General features: G+C 37.3%; 1 protein-coding gene across 4 annotated transcripts in view; it reads left to right on the top strand.

The window, feature by feature from the left end:
• The window catches only part of hth (Meis homeobox homothorax), a 418172-nt gene that overhangs the window by 308567 nt on the left and 88610 nt on the right, over window positions 1-20995 (top strand). For all 4 annotated transcript variants that reach the window (XM_018462843.1, XM_018462842.1, XM_018462840.1 and 1 more), the window contains exon 11: window positions 16485-16561. In XM_018462843.1, coding sequence (XP_018318345.1) covers window positions 16485-16561 — 77 coding nt within the window. The remainder of the gene's footprint in view (window positions 1-16484; window positions 16562-20995) is intronic.

Below are 20995 nucleotides of genomic sequence, written 5' to 3'. Positions count from 1 at the left end.
GTTTTTCAGACATTTTTCGTACAAAGTTGAGAAAACGACAAAACATTGTATTCCTTTATCTATTCATTTTTAAAATTATGATTAGTTCTCGAATCAATGAGTTTTCAAAAGCCATGTAGCTATCAAAACTAGAGTAAAAGTAATACAATTCAAATAACGCTACATATCTCTTAATGATTTTGAAATAGCCACTTTTCATTATACACTCATTATCTCTGCTACCTATTAATTTTCCATTTGCGACACGCTGCATCATTTGTTCGAACGTATGCTGCAGCTCGATTGGTTCGGAAACTTTGGAATTTTTAATTTAGCTCATTCATTACATCGTTTCCCCTGCGGCTTTAATTAACCCACTTTATATCGCTCGTATCGAAATTACATACATGTTCGTACATTATGCACCTGATGGTCCTTGAAAGCGTCTATAATCGGTAGTTTATTGCTGCAATGCGGTAAACCACTAGCGAGAATTCGAAATGGATGGATATATTACGCTTAACATTGATAACTGTTTGTCAATAATCGTAATCGGTGTAATAAAAATTAAACATCTGCGTACATTTGAACATGCAACATTTCTCGCTTTAGCTACAAAATGACATTACTCGCAAGACATTGATGTGTTCGATCGTGAAAATGCAGCATTACTCTCGACAGCAGTAAAATCGCCGACGATTACGCGGAACTTATTATCCGGCCGTGACTTGAACTGGCCGCATTTTCCATTATCGCCCTTTTATTCGGTGCAGCGCGTCTTGCACGTTCCATTTACTTTTTGCTTGGTCAATGACGTCCATTTCTATTTTGTAGCACAACGGGGGCCGCGCTCATATAGTATAGGTACATATTACTTCTCTACTGCCTTTTTCTTAAATCCTTTGTAAGAGCGGATGCCGCGGATTCTTACACATACGATCGCTTCTTTTCGAGTTAACGTTTCGTCTCGAGTAAGTCAGTAGTCGATACACATAACTTCACCACACGGTGTATTCACGAACAAAGAGTTGCAACACGATAATTAACTCATCGTGCTCAACTGTCCCTGTGTCCTTTATTAAGTCCGTAAAAGCTTACCTATGCCCGCAGCGGGTGTACTTAGAGAAAGACTTCAAAGCGTGATCCTCCTTCAGCACCTCATTCGCCGTTGCAAAAACGCGTAGGAACAATCTCAGGCTCGACGTGGCGGACTCTAAGAGAGCAGATGAGTACATAAACAACACTCTCGAGTGGCACGGCGGGACGCGCTAATGACCGGGATATTAAATAACGATAATGACGCCGTCAACGAGTCTCCTTTTTGCCTTCTAAATCGCCCACGATGACGACGACGATGCCCTCCGCATCGGAGGGCACGGCCCGGGGAACCGACTCTCGACGGCGTCGGACGGACGAATCGCACCCCGCATGTTGTTTTCGCGACAAAATTTCACGAACTTAATTGACCGCAGCGAACGGACTCGCGAAATAATCGACTTCCTTTTTCAACGTACGCTTGCGACTTCTTCCCTTGTGTTGTGTTCTTTGTTTCTTGCTGGATGAGACAGTGATGATGCTCCCGCGATCGATCGCGGGCGAACACAACCCGAAAACTTACACTGTGAAGTTTATAATTTACATATGTGCCGCCAGGCGAAATAAGGGGAACGACCTGCAAGTTCCGTACGTTATTTTGTCTTACGAAATAAAGAGACGCTGCAATAGAACTCACAATGCTGTAATGTGAGATAGGACTGGTGTCTTAACAAGTTTTAATTGGCTTCATTTTGAGATCAAGCAATTATATAATTTTAATCTTTCATTACATATTAAATTTAGAAATTTAATTCTATTAATTTAATTCTATGTTGAAAATTTGCTCGTAAATACTATGCGTACTACTGATAAATGTTACTTTGAAAACTTATCTTAATTTCACAAATGTCTTTTTCTTTATCTTATCACAGATGTATTAGAATATGAATAATATGGTTGAAATGCTCTATCGATAAGTCGTGGTGTCTTAAAACAGTTATTTGTAACATTTTGGAAACAGTGTATCGGATACTAATTATTCTTGAAGAATAATCCGAAGAATGATATCGATTATCACAAAAGCCATTAATTTGATTTAACTCATTTTGTAAAAACAATGTTATGTAATTCGTGTAATAGGTATATCTACATACAATTTAATATGTTAATTGTACAGTTTAATATATTAAAAAAAATATCTTATTAAATAATTTTTCGTTTCTGCAACTTAAAATTTTTATGCTGTTATATATTTCAAGATCAAGATATAATTGATACTGATCAATTCTATATTAAAATATTATATTTAAATGTTTAACCTGCACGATTCATATGGATATATTTCCAATATATTCATGCGATATGACGATATATATTTGATGTGGCATATAAATCGTGGTATATATATTTCATTACTTATACTGACTAGCGACCAACGCAATAACCATTTGAAATATGTTCCTCATACTGGAAAATCTGCTTGATTGAGTAAAGTTAATTTATTCTGTGCAAAAAAAATATTTGGCGCGTTAACGATAAAAGGGCGTGGACGTGGCTTGGTTGTTCTATCACCGGCGCAACGGGCTGTTCGTATCACGCCGGTGCGCCGCCGGTGCAATGCGGCCGTGGGGCCGGTTCGTAAAATCCAATGAGCTGTCATTTTTATGCCGCGTGCGATGCGCACCGCCGGAAACGTTTGACGTTGCATGTAGTAAAATCGGCCGGAGCCATCAAACGTATAGATAAACACGCACGCTCTATCAATGGGAAATTTTGTAATTTCAGATTGTTATCGCTAGAAAGTCGATTACCTTTATTATCGATATCTCTATTCAATTTTTAATTTGTTTAAAAACGAATTAGCTATATATAATCAACCGATATCAACGTAACGTTACTAATATTACGTTTGTTTTGAATGCACTTTATATTACAAAAATATTCGTAAATAAGGGTAAACAATAACAGAAAATTTTGTAAAATTATTTTTCTTGTTATGCATTTTTCTCAGGTATGATATATTATCGAAATTTCAATCTCGGCCACAGCTGTTGTGGCCGAGATATATTCAGATTTGCGGTTTTAATGACTTCGCACGGACGATAGTCTATGAAAATCTCGAGGCGGCGCTTGAAGCACTGACAATCACCTGTCCAAGCAGACTCGTGTTGCATCCACCACCGGCCACACTACACAGTGTACGATGCACAGGTGCAACGCTACAGCTTACGCGTTCAGCCTGATGGATCAATTGTCCGGGCCGAAGCATAAAATGCGTACGATTCCGTTCGTCGCGATTCGGCCTGACTGGAAGATGTCATTCGTCACGGCTGAAAGCGATGTCGCTCACACTACATACTATATTGGCAACTGCCATTCTTCAGATTATCGGTGAGACGATGCAGTTAAGAATTGTAACCGACTATTATAAATTTGAAAAAGTGCTTAAAAAATTGATTGGCTGTACAATGCGTAATTAAAGAAAATCTATTATCTCTTTATTATAATTAAAACATTTGTAAGGAATACATATTTTTGTTAGTTTCTAAAAAATTTAATTGGCTCACAATCAGTTTCATTATGGAGAAATTTTTCATTATGGTCGTAAATTATCACCCTTGTGATAATTATAATCGCATTTATCGAGTACCGTGCGAATTGTCGATGAGTCAACAAAAAAATACTTGCCACTCGAGAGGGCGGCGAAAAAGTTTATTATCGATATTATGCCATAATGGGTACACGCGTTCGTGTTGTTGCTGGCTATCGCGCTTTTAGTGCTTTCATTCTGTTACGACATGGAAAAGCATTGGGCATGTTTTTCCTATTTTTTCTTTCTCTTTCTCTCTCTTTTTTTGAAAAAAATTCCGTGTTGCGCAAATATCGCGTCAGTCGCCAACGTATCGCGGAAAAAAGTTGTGCACATTCGGAAATGGACGCCTGGCGAAATGCGCAGCGACGAAATACGTCGGACTTACCTGTGATGGCAAAATACCTCCGAATGTCCAACGGGCGTTGTGTCTACGTGTATGAAAAACAAAAAAAAAGGTTTTAAAAATACATAGATTTTATTTATAGCCTAGGGGATACTCGTTTGTTGATATTTATTGCCGTACACCGGTAAGCTTTAAAAATGCATTTTGATATGTACGCGAAACAGAGAAAGAGAGAGGGGAATTTGTTCCTATTTGTTTGAAAGCGTTATGCACCTGTCAATGGGTCGGCTGCCATACGTATGTTCGCCCGGAACGAGCGGTCAACACTTTTCTCCGCGTGCATCACGATCTGTTCCATCCGATCGCGTCAATCACTCAAACTCTTCGACGCGCGGGTTATCGATGCACCACCGCCACCATCACCGCCGCCACCAGCACCACCATCTCACCACCGCCGTCGACACCGCTGCTACCCCCGCCGCACTGCAATCGGCCATTCGTCCGTGCAGCAACCTCCGTCAATTCGTCCGCACCTCTCTGACTGACGTCCTCATTATGAATATTGTATTTTATGATTGCGAATGTCGACCGCGCAATGCTTTATGCTCGACGGGAAAAGTGATTTACCCTCACCGGACATAAAGAAAATATTGTTAAATCAATGCGTGCTCCGAGCAGCTGTTTATAACATTTTTGGACGTGATTCTCGATATCGACAAATACCTCTGACATACCGCTATAAAATCAACCAATATTGATCACGCGTCCGAAGGATTATTCTATGGATAATTCCGTCACGTATGAATATTTATGTTCACTATCATTTTATCGAATAATTTGATGCGCAGAATTATACTCATATCGAATACCATCTTTTACGACGTGTCATACAAGAAGAAATATGAGACTATCGTTTTGATCGCGTTTACGATAGATTGTGTTACATTGTGATATTTTTATAGGAACTTATAGATGCTACCTTCCATTACGTATTGTTGATTTCGATCATTGAAGACATGCGTTTTGCATAATTCCGTTTGTTATTTGTTAAATTACACTCATTTCTTGTCACGAATATTTAACTAAAGATATGTATATATACGTATATATTATAATAAGAGTAGACTAAATTATTTCGTACAAAGCATATTCTCCATTCTACATATTGTATAATTGTTTACTAATGAAAGCAAAATTATTTAATAAGATTAGTTAAAAATTAATTTAATATCGTCAAGATATATTTCTTCTCAAAAATGTAAACGAAAGGATACAATGTGTGATTTGCAGAATGAACACAAGTAAGTATTTAAATTAGTGCGACATTCTAACGATACGACTGATAACATGTTAGTTTACTTTTGCCTTATCGAACGTAACTGCTTGTACTCTTGATACGGATGTTGTGTGCTTATTCATGAAACGAATAGTGATAACACAGTTGCCCCGCCCTCTGCTTTTCTTCATCGCTGAACGACGTTATTACTTCGCTTTCAATAATTTCGACTAGTGTTTCAGCTAGTTACATTTACATCACCGTGTAGATGTCTCCTCAAGTACATTTCGCTTCTACATTACATTACAGTTAATGTATTCGGTGCATATAGTACTAATTTACGATCAAATCAATGAAATTTATTAGATGTCCTACTGTAAAGATTAAATTTATTCTAGTAAACTCAGTGTTGTACTGTACGATTTTTAACATATTACATACAGAAAACTTTTTCAAGAAACATACATACCTCAAATAACTTTACGATTATGTGAATAAAAGATCGAAGTTAGCATATGCTAACTACAGCTAAATAATTCGTCAGAAACGTGTGGTGCTAGGGTAGGTATATTGTAATGAGCGGACGAAGAAAAATGCGAAAATAGGTATCGGAAGGAAGAACGCCGTCGAGATTTTCTTGTAACCCATATAGCCCATCTTAGGCTCGCATATATGATACTATTCGTGCGAAAGCAGGGAACTAAACGAAGCTTTCTCCCATCACTACCCACATGTGTACAAGACGCGGAACTTCTAGGTAAGAGGCAAAGAGAGAGGAGGACGATGCGGGACGGGAACGCGTGTACGAGGTTACAAGACGAAATAAATACAATATTATGCAAACGGGCGAGGCTGATCGTGCGTGGCAAAGCCTCGGGAATCTCGGGAATCCCGAATAAATTGACACTAAACGCGGAAGGGTCGCCTCTTCCACCCTTCCACCTACGAGCGTGAGTAGCAGAGCACCTACGTTCCTAGATGGGTAAGAACGACGAGATGCGACGAGGAGAAATATATATCGATGCCCTCGCAACATGCCGTACCCCAATATCACCTAACAGCTATTTCGCTTATACGCCTCTGCGCCGGCGAAGGGTAAGGAAGGAAGACGATCTGGAAACGTGTTCTTCGGATGGAGCTATGTCCCGTTCAAACGACAGAGGGGCGATTCTGCGACAATTCACATACTTACTACGTTATTTTTTAAACAGAAAGCATGCAACTTTGTTCTTGTTTATAGAAAAGAAAACAGAAAATAAAGTCTAAAATTTAATTTCTTGTGAGATATTAAGAAAATGTATATAAATAATAGAATGTGAGAATGTTGCCAACATTTATTGATTTCTCATTTTTTTTATTGATAATTCTATTTTTGGACAAATTACGTTTATAAGCATATAATTTACGATCTCCGAACAATGTTTGAACACTTGCATTGATAACACGTTTTCAACCGTTCCAAAAGGTTCTTTCCAATTCTTTATGATTCTAATTCTTACATCGCGTTTTTTCTTCAAAAGCGCAAACCGATAGTAAACTTTGGAAGAAAATGGTCTTCCATGCGAGGCGTATCCTTGTTACCGATATCGGTAACGATGAGGTTGACCATTTGCGTCTCGACCGGACCGGCCGTATATATACGATATACTCCCACGCTTTCCTGTAGCGATTTAAATTCAACCTTTTCTATTGCGCTCGCCTACGATCTTATCCTTGTCAGTTGAGCAAAACACATCTTACTATGTCAAATTTGAATGAAACATGTGATTATTTTATTCTTAACGACTTATTATTTATTTTTGATCGTATAGTAATTTGCATTTTATTTTTTTTTATTAGTTGTGAACGTATAAGGATAAATTTTCTTCGTATGATGATGAATACTGTTTTCGATATAGTAGATAACCGTTTATTTGGAACGAAATTGAAGGAAAATTAATAACTGTATATATAATAAATATAATATCTTATTCACGATTAAGATAAAGGATCTTCTATATCTTATGCACTTTTATTATATGGCATTGCCACACATCTCAAAATTGTGCCTTCCTCTAAACTTCGACGTCATCATCGTTCTCGTTGTCCCTCATCGGGAGATGACCGGCACGAGTGAATTGATGCCGCGTAGGAGAAGATTACATGCTTTAAATGGATAATTAAATAGCAACAGAACTGACTGAAAGACTGACTGGGGATGATTGCTGGGTAGCGGTGCGAGCATGAGCGTAGAATTGCCGCCTGAGGGGCCCGTAGAAAGAGGAGGAGGTTCCACCATTACGCTCGCCCCTCCCTCCCCGTATCGAAACTCAGCGGAAACGTTATAATTATCCCGATTCCCACAAGTCACGAGGCGTGCTTGGTACCGATTGACGTGCGGCACGTTGGGTGGGAGAGAGGGTGGGATTCGAGCGAGCTGGATTCTTGTCAATAATTTCGCCCGCCTCTCATTAACGGCGAGAATTCGATACGGTCTTCAAACATTGACTGCGAAGAGACGGGAATGGTAATAATAGCGATCGACGATGTTGAGAATAGCAGCGTTTGCATTTGAAGTGAGTGAGTGAGTGAGAGAGAGAGAGAGAGAGAGAGAGAGAGAGAGAGAGAGAGAGGACGCTCATAATCTTACCAATTTTATCAAGTGCCACGAATATGCAGCTAATTCAATGTCTTTAATTTCATGCCTTCTGCTCAGAACTCTCGCCCTAGACTTTTATCATAAAGTTCTGCTTTTGTAATTAAGATATTGAAATATGGCAGAATGCAAAAAATATACAAGTTGTGTTATGAGTGAGTTTCATCAAGATTGCCGTCAAAAGTTAACCAGATTATTGAAGTTTCAAACTATATAACTATCTCATATGTGAGATTAGGCCAGGATTACAATCAACCGTTTCATTGGTACGGTTCAATCAGTTGAGTTTATGGGGTCGCAAGTAGCATACAACGCTTGCAGCAGGCGAAAGCGAGGCCTAATCAATGAAATTGAGAGACAAAAAAAAGTTGGGTCACTAGCCGGGGTCAATGGTCGTCGGACCTGCGAACGATTGAACCTTCCTGTGAAGGAAAGATCCGCCTCCTCCAACGCCGCGTTACCTCGAAGGACACAATGACGGGGGTGTGTCCACGTACTGCGACAAGGAGGTGATCAACGAGTCTGCAACCCCTCGGTTCTACGTCTGGCGCCCTTGACGCGTGTTCCTTGTGATCCGTTGGATCACGCAGTTTGATCGTGCGTCCAACTCAACGCACGTTCACGTATGTGCCCTCAGCGTTAGTTGTGTATATGCGTTCGCGTAGACCCTACGGTAGACAGGGTCGCGTGATAATGACAGGTTTGGGCGTCGCACGGTGATTGAGGTGGCCGTGTCACAGAGACTCGGCTCGACCACGCCCCGCAGGTCGCCGTACCAATTCGCTCGTCAGCATCGATTTCCAGAGAACGACCAGCGGAATCGTCCATGGATTCCCGAGAGCTTCGTATTCGGGTAAACTACCTTCAGGGCTGTCCTTGAGCCTTGTATCGGTGATTGCCATGAAAAATGCCATCGCTCAATGGTATTGATTTACTGCTTGTTGTCAGTATTTTTGGCACTTTGAACCACTTCAACATTTGAAGTGCGATATTTGTTGCATGTTATCAGTTTATTTATTTTATAAAGCGAATGAGGAAAACAATACAAATTCCCCTATATAAAACTATAATTTTAATTTAATTTATTATAAATTTAGAGTATCTACGTATTTAATATCTCAATTTATTTATACTCTCTAAGTATGTTTATTATTTAAATATAATTATAAAATCTTTTATTTTGTCCTTTACATCGGAAACATCTACATGTAAATATATGTACATATAACAATATTTTAATGAAAGCGATGCGGAAGTAAAACATTCCAGTCGTTAGTAGTAAGCGAATCTGAAGGACGTAAGCGGCTACATATTGAAAACTCTGTCGCGATGACGAAGCAAGTTGAGAAATGATGTCTATCTGGCAGATGGAACTCCGCGTTTGTCGAGTTCTCATTGCCGTGTGGTTAGCGTTTTACCACGAGTCAGCATCAGAGCAGCATACCATCTTTGGATATGGCTTATCCGGTATCGTTCGAGTATGCGCGTATAGCTGCAGGCGCGTCCACACGTATATCTTTATACATTTTATTATATTTCATATTTCATGTAACTATACAAAGGAACTCGCGAAGCATCTATATTCAAAGTACTCTGTCACGTGAGAAATTTTGGATAGCAATCGATCGTAATCTCATAATGCAGATAAACGATCGAATTTTTGTTCTATCTGTTAAAAATATAACATTTTTTAAATTAATCTTTTCTGTTTATTTTGTCGTATAAGCTAATAGTTGTATATTATAGTAGAAATTTCTATACTAATATGTATGAAAATCGATCTTTTTAATATCAAGGAAAAAATAAAAATTTAATACGACAGAGAGAGAGAAATAATGTGTCCGATAAATACAAAAATTTGTAATTGAGCTACGAATTACACTTATTTCAAAATTTTCACATTAAAAAAAATGTAATCATATGTTCATTAAAACTTTTGAGTTTTCAAAAATATTTATTCACAAAAAAATTATGATTATTTAACAAATATTCATATTCATTTAAACAAAATATATTTAAACAAAATATAAACTGAAAAAGAAAGATCCAATAAGCAATCGTTACCTATTAACTTATAACCGGCACCTTGATGATTTTAAGTAAGAAGAAATGAATTTTATTTATTTTTGTCGTTAATATTTAGATTTGATGAAGAAAACTTAGAAATTTTGAAAAATACTATAGAAAACAATAAATTTTTATTTATAAGTATTTATTTGATATGACATAATTTTACAGAAGTCGTCATTTGAGATAACATATGATTTTATATAATAAATTTTTATTTGAAATGACATATTTTTATCCTCAATTTGTTTAGCTATATACCGTGCTGTGTCTCTCTCTCAATAATCTGCCATCTAGTATCAATAATGGAGGATTCCTCTGCTGGTTTCATTGTTTTTACAGATTTCTGTTTTCTCTTGCAGACTTGCAAATTATGTGCAGATAATACAGAGTAGAAGTGAATGCGAAAACGAAAATATTTGTAATCATATTCAAGAAATATTCATTCAAGTCGAAAAAGTATTTATTCGTTTATTGACAAATAAAAAAAAATGTATTTGAATTTTCATTCATTTTTTATTCATTTATTCGAATATTAGGTGTATTCATCGGGCACACTGGACAGAAAGTAGTTGTATTGATGAAATAGTTATCGTACAACTTTGTATTATTAAAATATTATAGCACACATTTTTTATAAAAGTAAAATATCAAAACGAGGAAAAATATTGTTTTATATGCGTATACTTGTGTGTGACATGCGTCTGTTATAACATATAAAACGTGTCATACAATACAAATACTTTCTGACAATAAGAGTACGTTAAAATGTTTTTTATCGGACTATTATATAGACTATTATATAGACTGTTTTCATTATGCTTATCAATCAACCACGATGTCAAGCTAGTCTTACATCTTAAACAGAATTTCGTTCAAGTTCTTTTAACATGCAGCAAGCCATTACCGCTCCGCGAGGTTGTCGTATCCCCTCGAAGCAATAATGGCACATTAGAGGATTTTAACGCCGAAATTGAATAAACTCTGAGGCGATAACGAAGTTGCGTCCGTTCATGGAAAGATCTTTTATATTTATATATATATATATATGTTCTCTACCAACCAACAGAGAGAGACAAACGGAATGAAGGTATTACGGATGACTGACGCGCTGACATCGTCTATTTTATATCCGCCTCTCTCGCTCATCCACCATTTTCTCCTCCTCATTTTCACGTCGCCAAAGAGCCCGCTTTCCCTCCCATCAATTCAACCGGTCGGAGCAATTCCAGCGCGAAATTTACTCGTGACAATTGGCTGACTCCTACCGTTGTAATTACACATGAAGTCATCGTGGGACCAAAGACATTTCCGTTTTACTTCGACTTGGAAATCGACGCTTCTGCCTAAGTGTAGTTCTCATCTAGACAGTTTTAAATTCTGACAAAGATGAATCCGCATCTCGAGCACCGTCATTTATTTCATCGCGTTTACCCTTCGTTATCAGTTCGTCCGTCACGAAGGATTCTACTCGATTCTCTCTTGCTTCAGTCGGTCGATCCACACGATCCGATGATCGGGTGACGTGAAATCGACGTAGCCACCCGTAGTGACCTCTTCGGACTTTGTGACCTCATCCTCTCGACATGAATTCTCTGGACGCAAGGCGGAAGAGGGGACTCCGAGGCGCGTGATGACGAGGCGCGATCTCTGGTGGCTCCCACGCCCTCAACGCCCCGCTCGTTAGCCGGAGTCAGCAGCGGTCGTCATCGACGTGTCATTCGGTACCGAGAGCCCCGGTTACCACGGGGTGGGGGTAACATCCCGGAGCTACGAAGGACACGAAGAGACACGAGGCCAGGAAGAGCTTCAATGTGCATCCATCCACCCATCCCAACATCGACGACCTGACGCAGCACACGCGCGGTTCCCGTCATCGAATCGATGCGCCAGCAAATTGTCACGCTCGCGGGAACGTTGCGAGCGAAATTACGGATTAGTGCGCGAATAGTACTGAAAGAGTAACAGCGTCTATCTTCTTGATACGTGATAACATCTGTTATGATCTCGCTCATGAGTCATGAAATTAGGTCAATCATAACATGTATACTTTTACATCATAAAGAGGTAGAATTAATTACGTTGAATGGAATGTATGCAAATTTGTATTATTATTTAATTCTTAAACGCGAATGAGCATTATAAATTTTGGCTGATATACATTTTGTAAATTATTGCGAATGAATAGGTCAATTTTATGTTATACACTGAAAAAAAAGATTGGCTGCTGCAGCAAATTAGATGGTAAAATATGGCATAGCATTTTTAATTGGTTGCAGCAGCCAATTTTTGGTTGCGTTAGCCTATCTGCAATGTCAGTATAGGATTTCGATAGACTAACACAACCTAAAATTGACTGCTGCAACCAATTAAAAATGCTATGCCATATTTTACCATCTAATTTGCTGCAGCAGCCAATCTTTTTTTCAGTGTATTGATAGGTTTATACACGTTATTCAATTTAGTATCGCGTAATTGAATAATTTCGAAAATGGCCCCGGAAATATCAGAGCAGCTATCAATTCAAGAAATGGCTCCGCATCTAATATAGACATTTAATCCATCGTCTATTTGTACTGATTTGAATTCGGGCTACGAACGATCTCATTGTCTCGAGAATTGTCTTAGGGAGCAGTTTGCTCCTCAGGAAGACTACGGTTATTTCAGCTATACTGGTGCTGCTATCAGGGTAGCGAGCCGTGGATGAGGTTTGCGCACCGCGGAAAGGGGTCGTCTAGAGGCAATCGGGCTAAACTACGGACTCATTTACACACTTAGCCCCGCTTCCGCCTCGCTCGTTCTTGCCCCAACCCTCGGGAAAACCCAAATGGTTTTCATATTGTCTTTTTACCGCTCATTTTCATTTTATCGCTTGTTTGGCCACTGAGTCGTGCTGTTGCAACGCGGCGCGTTTCATTCTGTCTTTCTTTCTTCTCTCGTTTTCGTCTCGGATTTGTATTCGACGAAGGGACAGAACCAAACGGGATAGAACCAATCGATTTTATCATCGATGCCACTAATGATATCACTGTAAATTTAAAAATATATGTAATATAACGTTATATATGCCTATTATTTAACAGGATATTGAAAATAAATAATATATTGAGCAATTTTACATATGCATATTACACATAAATAAACACATTTGTATATAAATATTCACAATAATATAATGAAAAGATTGAGAAATAAGAGCGAAAAGTATATTATATCACGTAGTGTGCCGCGGATAATAAAAATCTTTTGTTTGAAGTCAAACGTGCGCGTCGCCACGACAATATAACGCTGTCTAGAGCGAGAAACCGTCGTGGAAAAGCATCGACGTTACAGGATCGGGAGTAGCCTAGAACGGACCGCCACGAGCACTTAAGACTATTGTTTTCAATGTAATTGGATAGCTTCTGCTTTCCATCTCCCTTCCTCAAGCATTGCTTCCTCCTTCGTTTGCAGCAGCTATCTCGAATTGTACAGAGGGTGGAAAGCAGGCAGTCCCCACATAGCTTCGACAATTATCTTGATTGTTTTATGCATATACCAACGAAGCTACGAGCAACTTATCTCTGGAGAAGGTCGAACTGTAAAGAGAAACTGTGGTATCGCTTTATGAAATGTTGCATATTTCTATGATTCAGGGATCATTTAATATCGATGAGTTTATCGATATTAAGAGTGTAAAATAGATGATTGTTATTACATCACGTTTACAAATGTAAAAATATTCGACCATTATTCATGATACATTTGTTAGCATTAAAAATAATGCATATGTTGTACTTATGTGTTTACGTTACATATTGATATCAATTCTTACGAAATATATTAACTTTTTATCATTTGTATCACTATACGGAAAATAAGAGGGGAAATTAACTGAGATATATGTGTGTGTGTGTGTGTGTGTGTGTGTGTGTGTATGTAAGTTGATTTGAATTTCAATAATCGAATGAAGTTCGCACATCTTACCAATCGGCCTATCGCCGATATTACCATATATGTGCGTTGATCATGTCGTTTAAATCTACAATTTAGCGTGCATCGATTCACGTTGAATCGTTATGGTATTCTCGGAGACCCCGCGCCCGCACGATCGTCTCAATCCTCCGCTCAACGCGGCTTTATACGCGGCGTTAGATATCCACGGAGATCCGATGGAAACTCTACGCCCAGACAATACGCTCAGCCGATTTAATTAGGATAAGAATCGCTCGGATCGGATATACACCGGCGCACAATGGGGTGCACCAGGGATGGCGGGTGGGGAACGGAGCCACGCTTCTGATGTATGTATATACCGTGGCTCGCCTCCAAGAAACATGATACAGCGTCGGTTGAGGAGGGGCTTGGGGGATGGATTTGTGGGCTGCGGCAGTATCCAAAAATACCGCAAGCTTCGGTAAAAAGTAACGATCGAGAGCGAAAGGGAGGGAGGACGTAATACCGCGGGCGCCACGTGCTAATTATGTAAAAATATAATACGATTTGTTCGCTCGCGCGATGCAGCCGCTGACTTTTATGCGTAGTCGGATCCTTTCATACCAGTCGATAACTTGGCATAGAACGAACATCGTTTGTTGCATAACATTGCATAACGTTAATTTTATATTGAATTTTATATAAATATATCATAGGGGTCTACAATAAATGCGATTATTCCTTTAAATATGTTTTGTAATTGTATCTTGGAAGTTAAATGTAAAGCGATAAAATAGAAAATAAAATCAATGCTAAAGTATTTTTTAGTACAAGTAGAGATTTTTCAGTTTCCTTCTACATCGACGAAATTAATTGACATGTCCCTCGCGTGTCGCGGATAGATAGTCTTCGGAAGAAACGTTTCCATTGGGAACGCAACTGTCGGCGGACTATTTACTTGTGACGATTACGTTCGTCTAATTTCATAATTGCGATTAATACAAGATTAAAATTGAGATGTACTCGCAATATTAATACGTTTTACTAGGTGTAACGTAATTGAGCGGTGTCTGTTTTCTATACATCGCGTGCACAGTTTTTTAATTCTTTTCTACGAGTATTGTTCAATTCCAACCGCAAAGATTTTACCCTATTTATAGATGTTGTAAAAGATCAATTTATTTGGATTTGTTATTTCTCTATTCTTCTCTAATTATAAAGCAAAGATATTTTTTAGATTAAAAAAAGTACGTGATTATTTAAATTAATACTAGCGAATTAATTAATTTGGTTTTACTGTGGTAAATTATTTAATGCGATTGCCGATGTGTCACATATAAAAAAAAGAAATATTTAAACTCTGCGAAGGTTAATATGCGAAAACAAAGATACTGCGAGCTTAACGTAGAATGCAGGTGGGCAATGTCGCATGTGCGGGTCAGCCTTTAAAAGTTTAACATAGGATTGAATGCGTAATAATGTCGGAAAGATTTTGTTCTTTCTGCGACTACGTGTAATATTATTTCTGGAAGAACGGCTAGAACTCTGCATGAATTTATAGGCTTACGCGCGTAGCATAACATTGAGTACATTGAATATCCGGCAAACAGAAACAATTATAATTTACCTGTCTAAATTTCATACGATAGATACGAGACAGTTAAAAATTTAATGATACAGAAAAGTAATTTTTATATACATGAAATTGATAATAAAGACTGCTTAACGTTCAAAACAATACAATAATGAGAAAAAGAGCAACAGGAATATGGCACGGAAATTGGTGCGCAAAATTACAAAATAAATTATAAATTTGATTTATATATATATATATAATTAATAAGAAAAAAAACGTGAAGATTTTTTTTTTAATAATATATAAATTCAGAGGAATCTAAATGAGTCTTTTGTTTTGCCAATTTCCTGTACTACGTCAGTATCCTTGCATTTCTTCGGTGTTCTTTCGTATAATTTCTCTTTTAGAAAAGAGGGGTAATACAAGCAGGAACGTCGTGCTTGGCGCATCGTTTTGACGTAGCACAAGTGCATCTGCGTCGATGCAATCGCGCGATAAAAAGCGGTCGTCGGAGCGCGCGATATATAAAAGGAACTTTTTGCCCGCACTGCTGTCTCTTTCACTGCCTCCTTCTGTTCCTCTTTCTATGCCTGGTTTTTTTTTTTTTTTTTTTTTAATTTTGTTGACCAGTAATAAATAATATTTCGCAGGTGCATTTAGACGATACAGCGCAATGCGTGGGTCATCAAGCAGATAAAAGTCAGCACACGCGGCGCATTGTGTATTCTATATATTTATCTTAGTATGCAATAAATCACTTGATAAATTATTTAAAAACCCGCCATACGTTCGTCGGCGAGATGCGAAACAGCAAAGTGATGGTAAAGTGAGACCAAAAAAAAGGAAATTCTTTTATTTACCCTTGTACTTTATGTCCGCTAATTATTACGCTCAACGCAACTGTTCTGTACTAATATGTAATAATTGCAATTTTTGCCGGCAATTTCGCGCTAATTGGTACCTGAGTTTTTTTACTTGCGTCGTATTAATGGTTACTTGAGTATGCGAAATCGTTTATACTCAATTTCATTGCTAATTGAGCGAATTTACTTTTTCTGGTTACAGCATCCGTATCCCTCGGAAGACCAGAAAAAACAGTTGGCACAGGACACGGGGTTGACGATCCTGCAGGTTAATAATTGGTGAGTGCGTATCTTTTACATTTTATATTTGCCACGCATAAAATAGTTATAATTGTCAGGCGCCAGAAAATTGCACATTATTTTCATGAAGAAATTACATGAAGAAATCAATGGAAAGTTCTTATTTTTTTAAAGTTTAATACGCGAATTTTTTAATTTGTAATTGTCTTTCCTAACTTTAATATTATATAATATTGAAAAAATTCATTATATAAATTTAAAATATGTTACAGAATGAAAATACATTGCTCTAGAATGTGAAATGTATTTCGTTTTAAACATTTGTCATCAAAAACTTTATAAGCGGGAATTTTATAGAGTATTCAGATTTTTGCGGGGTTCGCAAATGTGAACAAATTTATCTCTCAACCATGATCGAATCTTCCTAAGCGATGACGATCGAAAGCTCGCTGCATGCGTGCCAAGCGAGAAACTTTTTCTAGACCGGCGGGCATGAGAGCGGCAAACAGGCGTCGAATCATACGGCACGTCGCACGTGTCATATGCGAATTCCAGACACCCTGAAATTACGCCCGTACATCAAACGGAACGAGGCGTGCACGACTGGGGCTTGGCTCCAGCGATTGCACGTTGACGTTGCAACGAGCTGATTATTTCAGCGCGCCAATCACGCGAGTACAAACGGCGCGGTAGGCGTATGCGTGTCAGCGAGTCAACAGGCGAACTGATTTCCGTAATTTGTGTTTTTCCATGACCTCAAGGAAGCTCTGATTGTAACTGTAGTTTCGTGACTTTGGTTTCATTTGCTCTAACGCGTGCGTCATTGATATGCAGTGCTGTATTACGACAATTATATAATTTTGATGAACGAATTTTGTATTTGTGAGATTTCCAAAATAGTTACCGTGTTTTAATACAGAAAGACATAATCTTATAAAATTACAAGAATTAGATAATATATTATTTTATAAGACTAATACAAACTCGTAATAACTTGTATTTAGAATATTTAGATTTTAAAAGACTAATACAATTGATATATTTTAAAATATTGCATCTTTACTTTTTTAAAAATAAAATATAGAGAAACTTACTTTTCATCATATATGTTTAGTATTACGAGAATAATGAACGGAATATTTAGTTGCATTGGTCTTTAGAGAAATAGATATAGGGGAGAATTGCCGAATGCGTACTGGTCGCCTAAATCGTACCTCGTCAATATTTTATAATATTAATTAATATAAGCAATATTTAGTAACAATAATATAAAATATATGAGAAATTAGTAATATAGACAAAAATATAATAACCTACATTTTGTTTTATGGACGTTAGCGGCGTTTTAAAAAATCAAGTACATCTGATATTAATTTTTAATCAACTTATGTAGTTGATAACAACGCGATCGTCCAATTTTATTATAAATTTTTGTATTTTTATAAAAGAAGATTTATTGTAGAATATTTTACATTCACTGTACATATTTGCAACCGTTGTAAAGATTAAATCGATATTTTTACAAAATCCATCAAATTTCCTAAATCGTACCATCAAAAGATAAGACTGATAACTGACAATAATAAAACTAATAATTGATATCAATATAAATGTCAAGTGCAAAAATATATTTAAGCCAATTTTATTGTGGTGTCATTTGTTTTTTTCATTATTGTTATTTAATAATCATAAAATATTTGATTTTCTTCAATAAATTATTAAAATTAGGTATTAGTTAATAATTTCTTTTTTTATTAATCTTATACTTTTAATTATTTTCATTCGTAAATTCAATACTTTCAAAGGAAATACGATATAAAATACCCATAAGTACGAGTTAGGCGACCGGTTGCCCAAATCGTATCTTTTGTAGCATGTTACAAAAAGACTCATAACAAATTAATTTGTTATTGGTGAAAAGTTAAACATGTAATAATAAGCGTCCAAAACCTCAAGCTACAATTTCTAATGTTCATTTGCATACAAAACAATGCCAAATGAAAAATATAATAAAAAATAGGTTTTAAGTGGTACGCATTCGGCAACTCCCCCTGGAGAGTAAACGAGGTTATACATATTATATATGTATATTGTATATATGTATATATATATATATACATATATATGATCTGATTTATCACATAAGATTGAAAAATATAGAAGTATACAGGGTGTATCTGAAATAACGCCTACTAATCATATAACAATATATGAATATACTCTAGTTGATTCATGTTCCAATAATGTAAGAGCATCTTAACAATGTCGAATAGTGTATGTACACGAAACAGTATAATGTAGATGTATCACACAGACATAATGTAGCATTTAAAATAATTTGTCGCTCTCGCATTGGGCGTGCAGTCTCACAATTATAGAAATGAAGAGCTTGTAAAACGTTTATGACCGCTTTATGCAACTTTAATATTGGCGCAGAGTGCCATACTGAATATTATATCTATTATACTGATTCGCTATTACGTAGCAACTTTACGATTTTTGTACCCGGATCGTCAGTCAGTTATAACCGCACTCTTAGCAGTCTCTTTTTTATTGTCAATCATTTTTGCTAAATTCCCTATTTTTTATGAAATTTTCTTTTGCTCGGAGATATCTTTCACATACTCTTTTATCTATTCCATGTTTTCTACTATGAACGATCATCATATCGGTAGCTGTAATATTTGAATCGTTTGCAAATGCTTGATATCAGTTATCGATTCTGTATTGCTGTTATCTCTGAGCATTCTAATTATCTAATTTTTACGAAGGTAGTAACTTGTTATGGAGATATCTAATATTTCGATGACTCAGTAGGTAGAACCATTCGTATTTGAAAACATTTCGTGAAGACGTTGTCGCTGTCATTGTGACCCATAAGTTGCGGCGCGATTGCACTGGCAATTACATTAACGATTGGAGCGCATATTTATAGTCGTTTACCATTACCAGGCAATTTGTAGATATCGTGATGGATACGAACAAGATACGGAGCGTAGATCGTAAAACATTCATACAGATAGTTAAAAATAATAAGTAAAAAAAAGACAAATTGCTACGAGATTTAGCACATATCTTAATGGTAATTAATAAATCATAAATTGCTGCGTGCATTACGTTTCATAATAATAAATTTAGCATATACTTTTTACTATGCGTAGACTTTCATGTATAGCTTACGTCTTACATGTATTGCTTGCGCAACGACATTCAAGTTAATTATTCCGACCATAGATATCGTTCCGTTTACCATAATAGAATAGTTTTCTTTTCAAATCCTTATTTTACTTTGCATAACGATTATTTGTTGACAAACGTCCAAACAATTAATCGTGATATTTTGGGTGTTCGTAAATTATTACACGGCGAAGTGTACTTTAATTTTCTGCAGACAAGTTTATTATCTAAAAGGAGAGAAATAAAACTGTAGATACGTAGCTTTTACGATATAATGATCTATATTTTCTTGCATCGATATTATATTTTTGATGAACTTACGAAGCACGTTATTTTTAAAGCTTATGAATGATTTCGTAGAACACAAGCATGTAAGTTTAAAAGTCATTACTAGATGCAAAAATAATGTAACATTCTTGCATTTCATATTCTAAGGATTTCTCCAATTTCTATTTTTCGCGATAACAATCGCTTTTCGATAAAGTTTCTCACGATATTTTCGGAACTCGTAAATTATTAGACAGCCAGCCGCATTACTTCGTGGACAGGTTTTCGAAGACATGATCGTCGTTGCGACCGTTAATTCCCTGCGATCCGGTATTAACTGGAAAGGGTTAAGACGATGTGGAGAGGACGTCCTGTGAAAGCTTAGTCCTTTCTGTCCTGCGGAGAGAGAGAAATCCCCCATTTCTTCGAGTTGATCCACCCTACCTTGTCTTCCTTCCGCCCTTTCTCCTAACGGGGAATGGGCCGAGTCTTGCAGTACCTTCAATCTCGCCATCTTGATAGATGTTTCCGCGTGGCACCTGCGCCGACATCCGAATTACTGCGGGCCCTGTTTATCGTGATATTTAAACGACGTAGTCGCATCACAATCCGCCTCTTCTCTCCTCGTCTCCCGTGGATGAAATCATGTCGCGCCGCAGTAATCTCTTTGGCTAACTTTAGCGGGAGCGAAGATCGAAATAATCCAGGTTGCCGTCGTTCCACGGGGATGAATCAAGCGAGCGTGCATACTCGACACATTGGCGGAATTGGCAGAGGGTTCGGGATGCAGGGAAAGGTGGATCGCTTGTGGCCAGATATAAAATACGAAACGAATTACATCGGTACACGACGGAATATGCGAAGCTTCTTCATCTCTCTTCAAGTCTTCTTCACTTTTCTCTCTCTATCATTCTTTCATTTTTTTTCTTTTCTTTTTCTTCTTCCTGTTGCGCCGCGACGCTGTAGAGATGTGGCTGGTTGGCTTGCGCCGCATATAAATAAAATCGTCGCGACATTCGCGAACGTTTC

Source organism: Mycetomoellerius zeteki, unplaced genomic scaffold (assembly GCF_001594055.1).
Source record: "Mycetomoellerius zeteki isolate Tzet28-1 unplaced genomic scaffold, Tzet1.0 scaffold146, whole genome shotgun sequence".
Classification (NCBI taxonomy): Eukaryota; Metazoa; Arthropoda; class Insecta; order Hymenoptera; family Formicidae; genus Mycetomoellerius; species Mycetomoellerius zeteki.
This window is presented reverse-complemented; position numbering and strand designations above follow the sequence as displayed.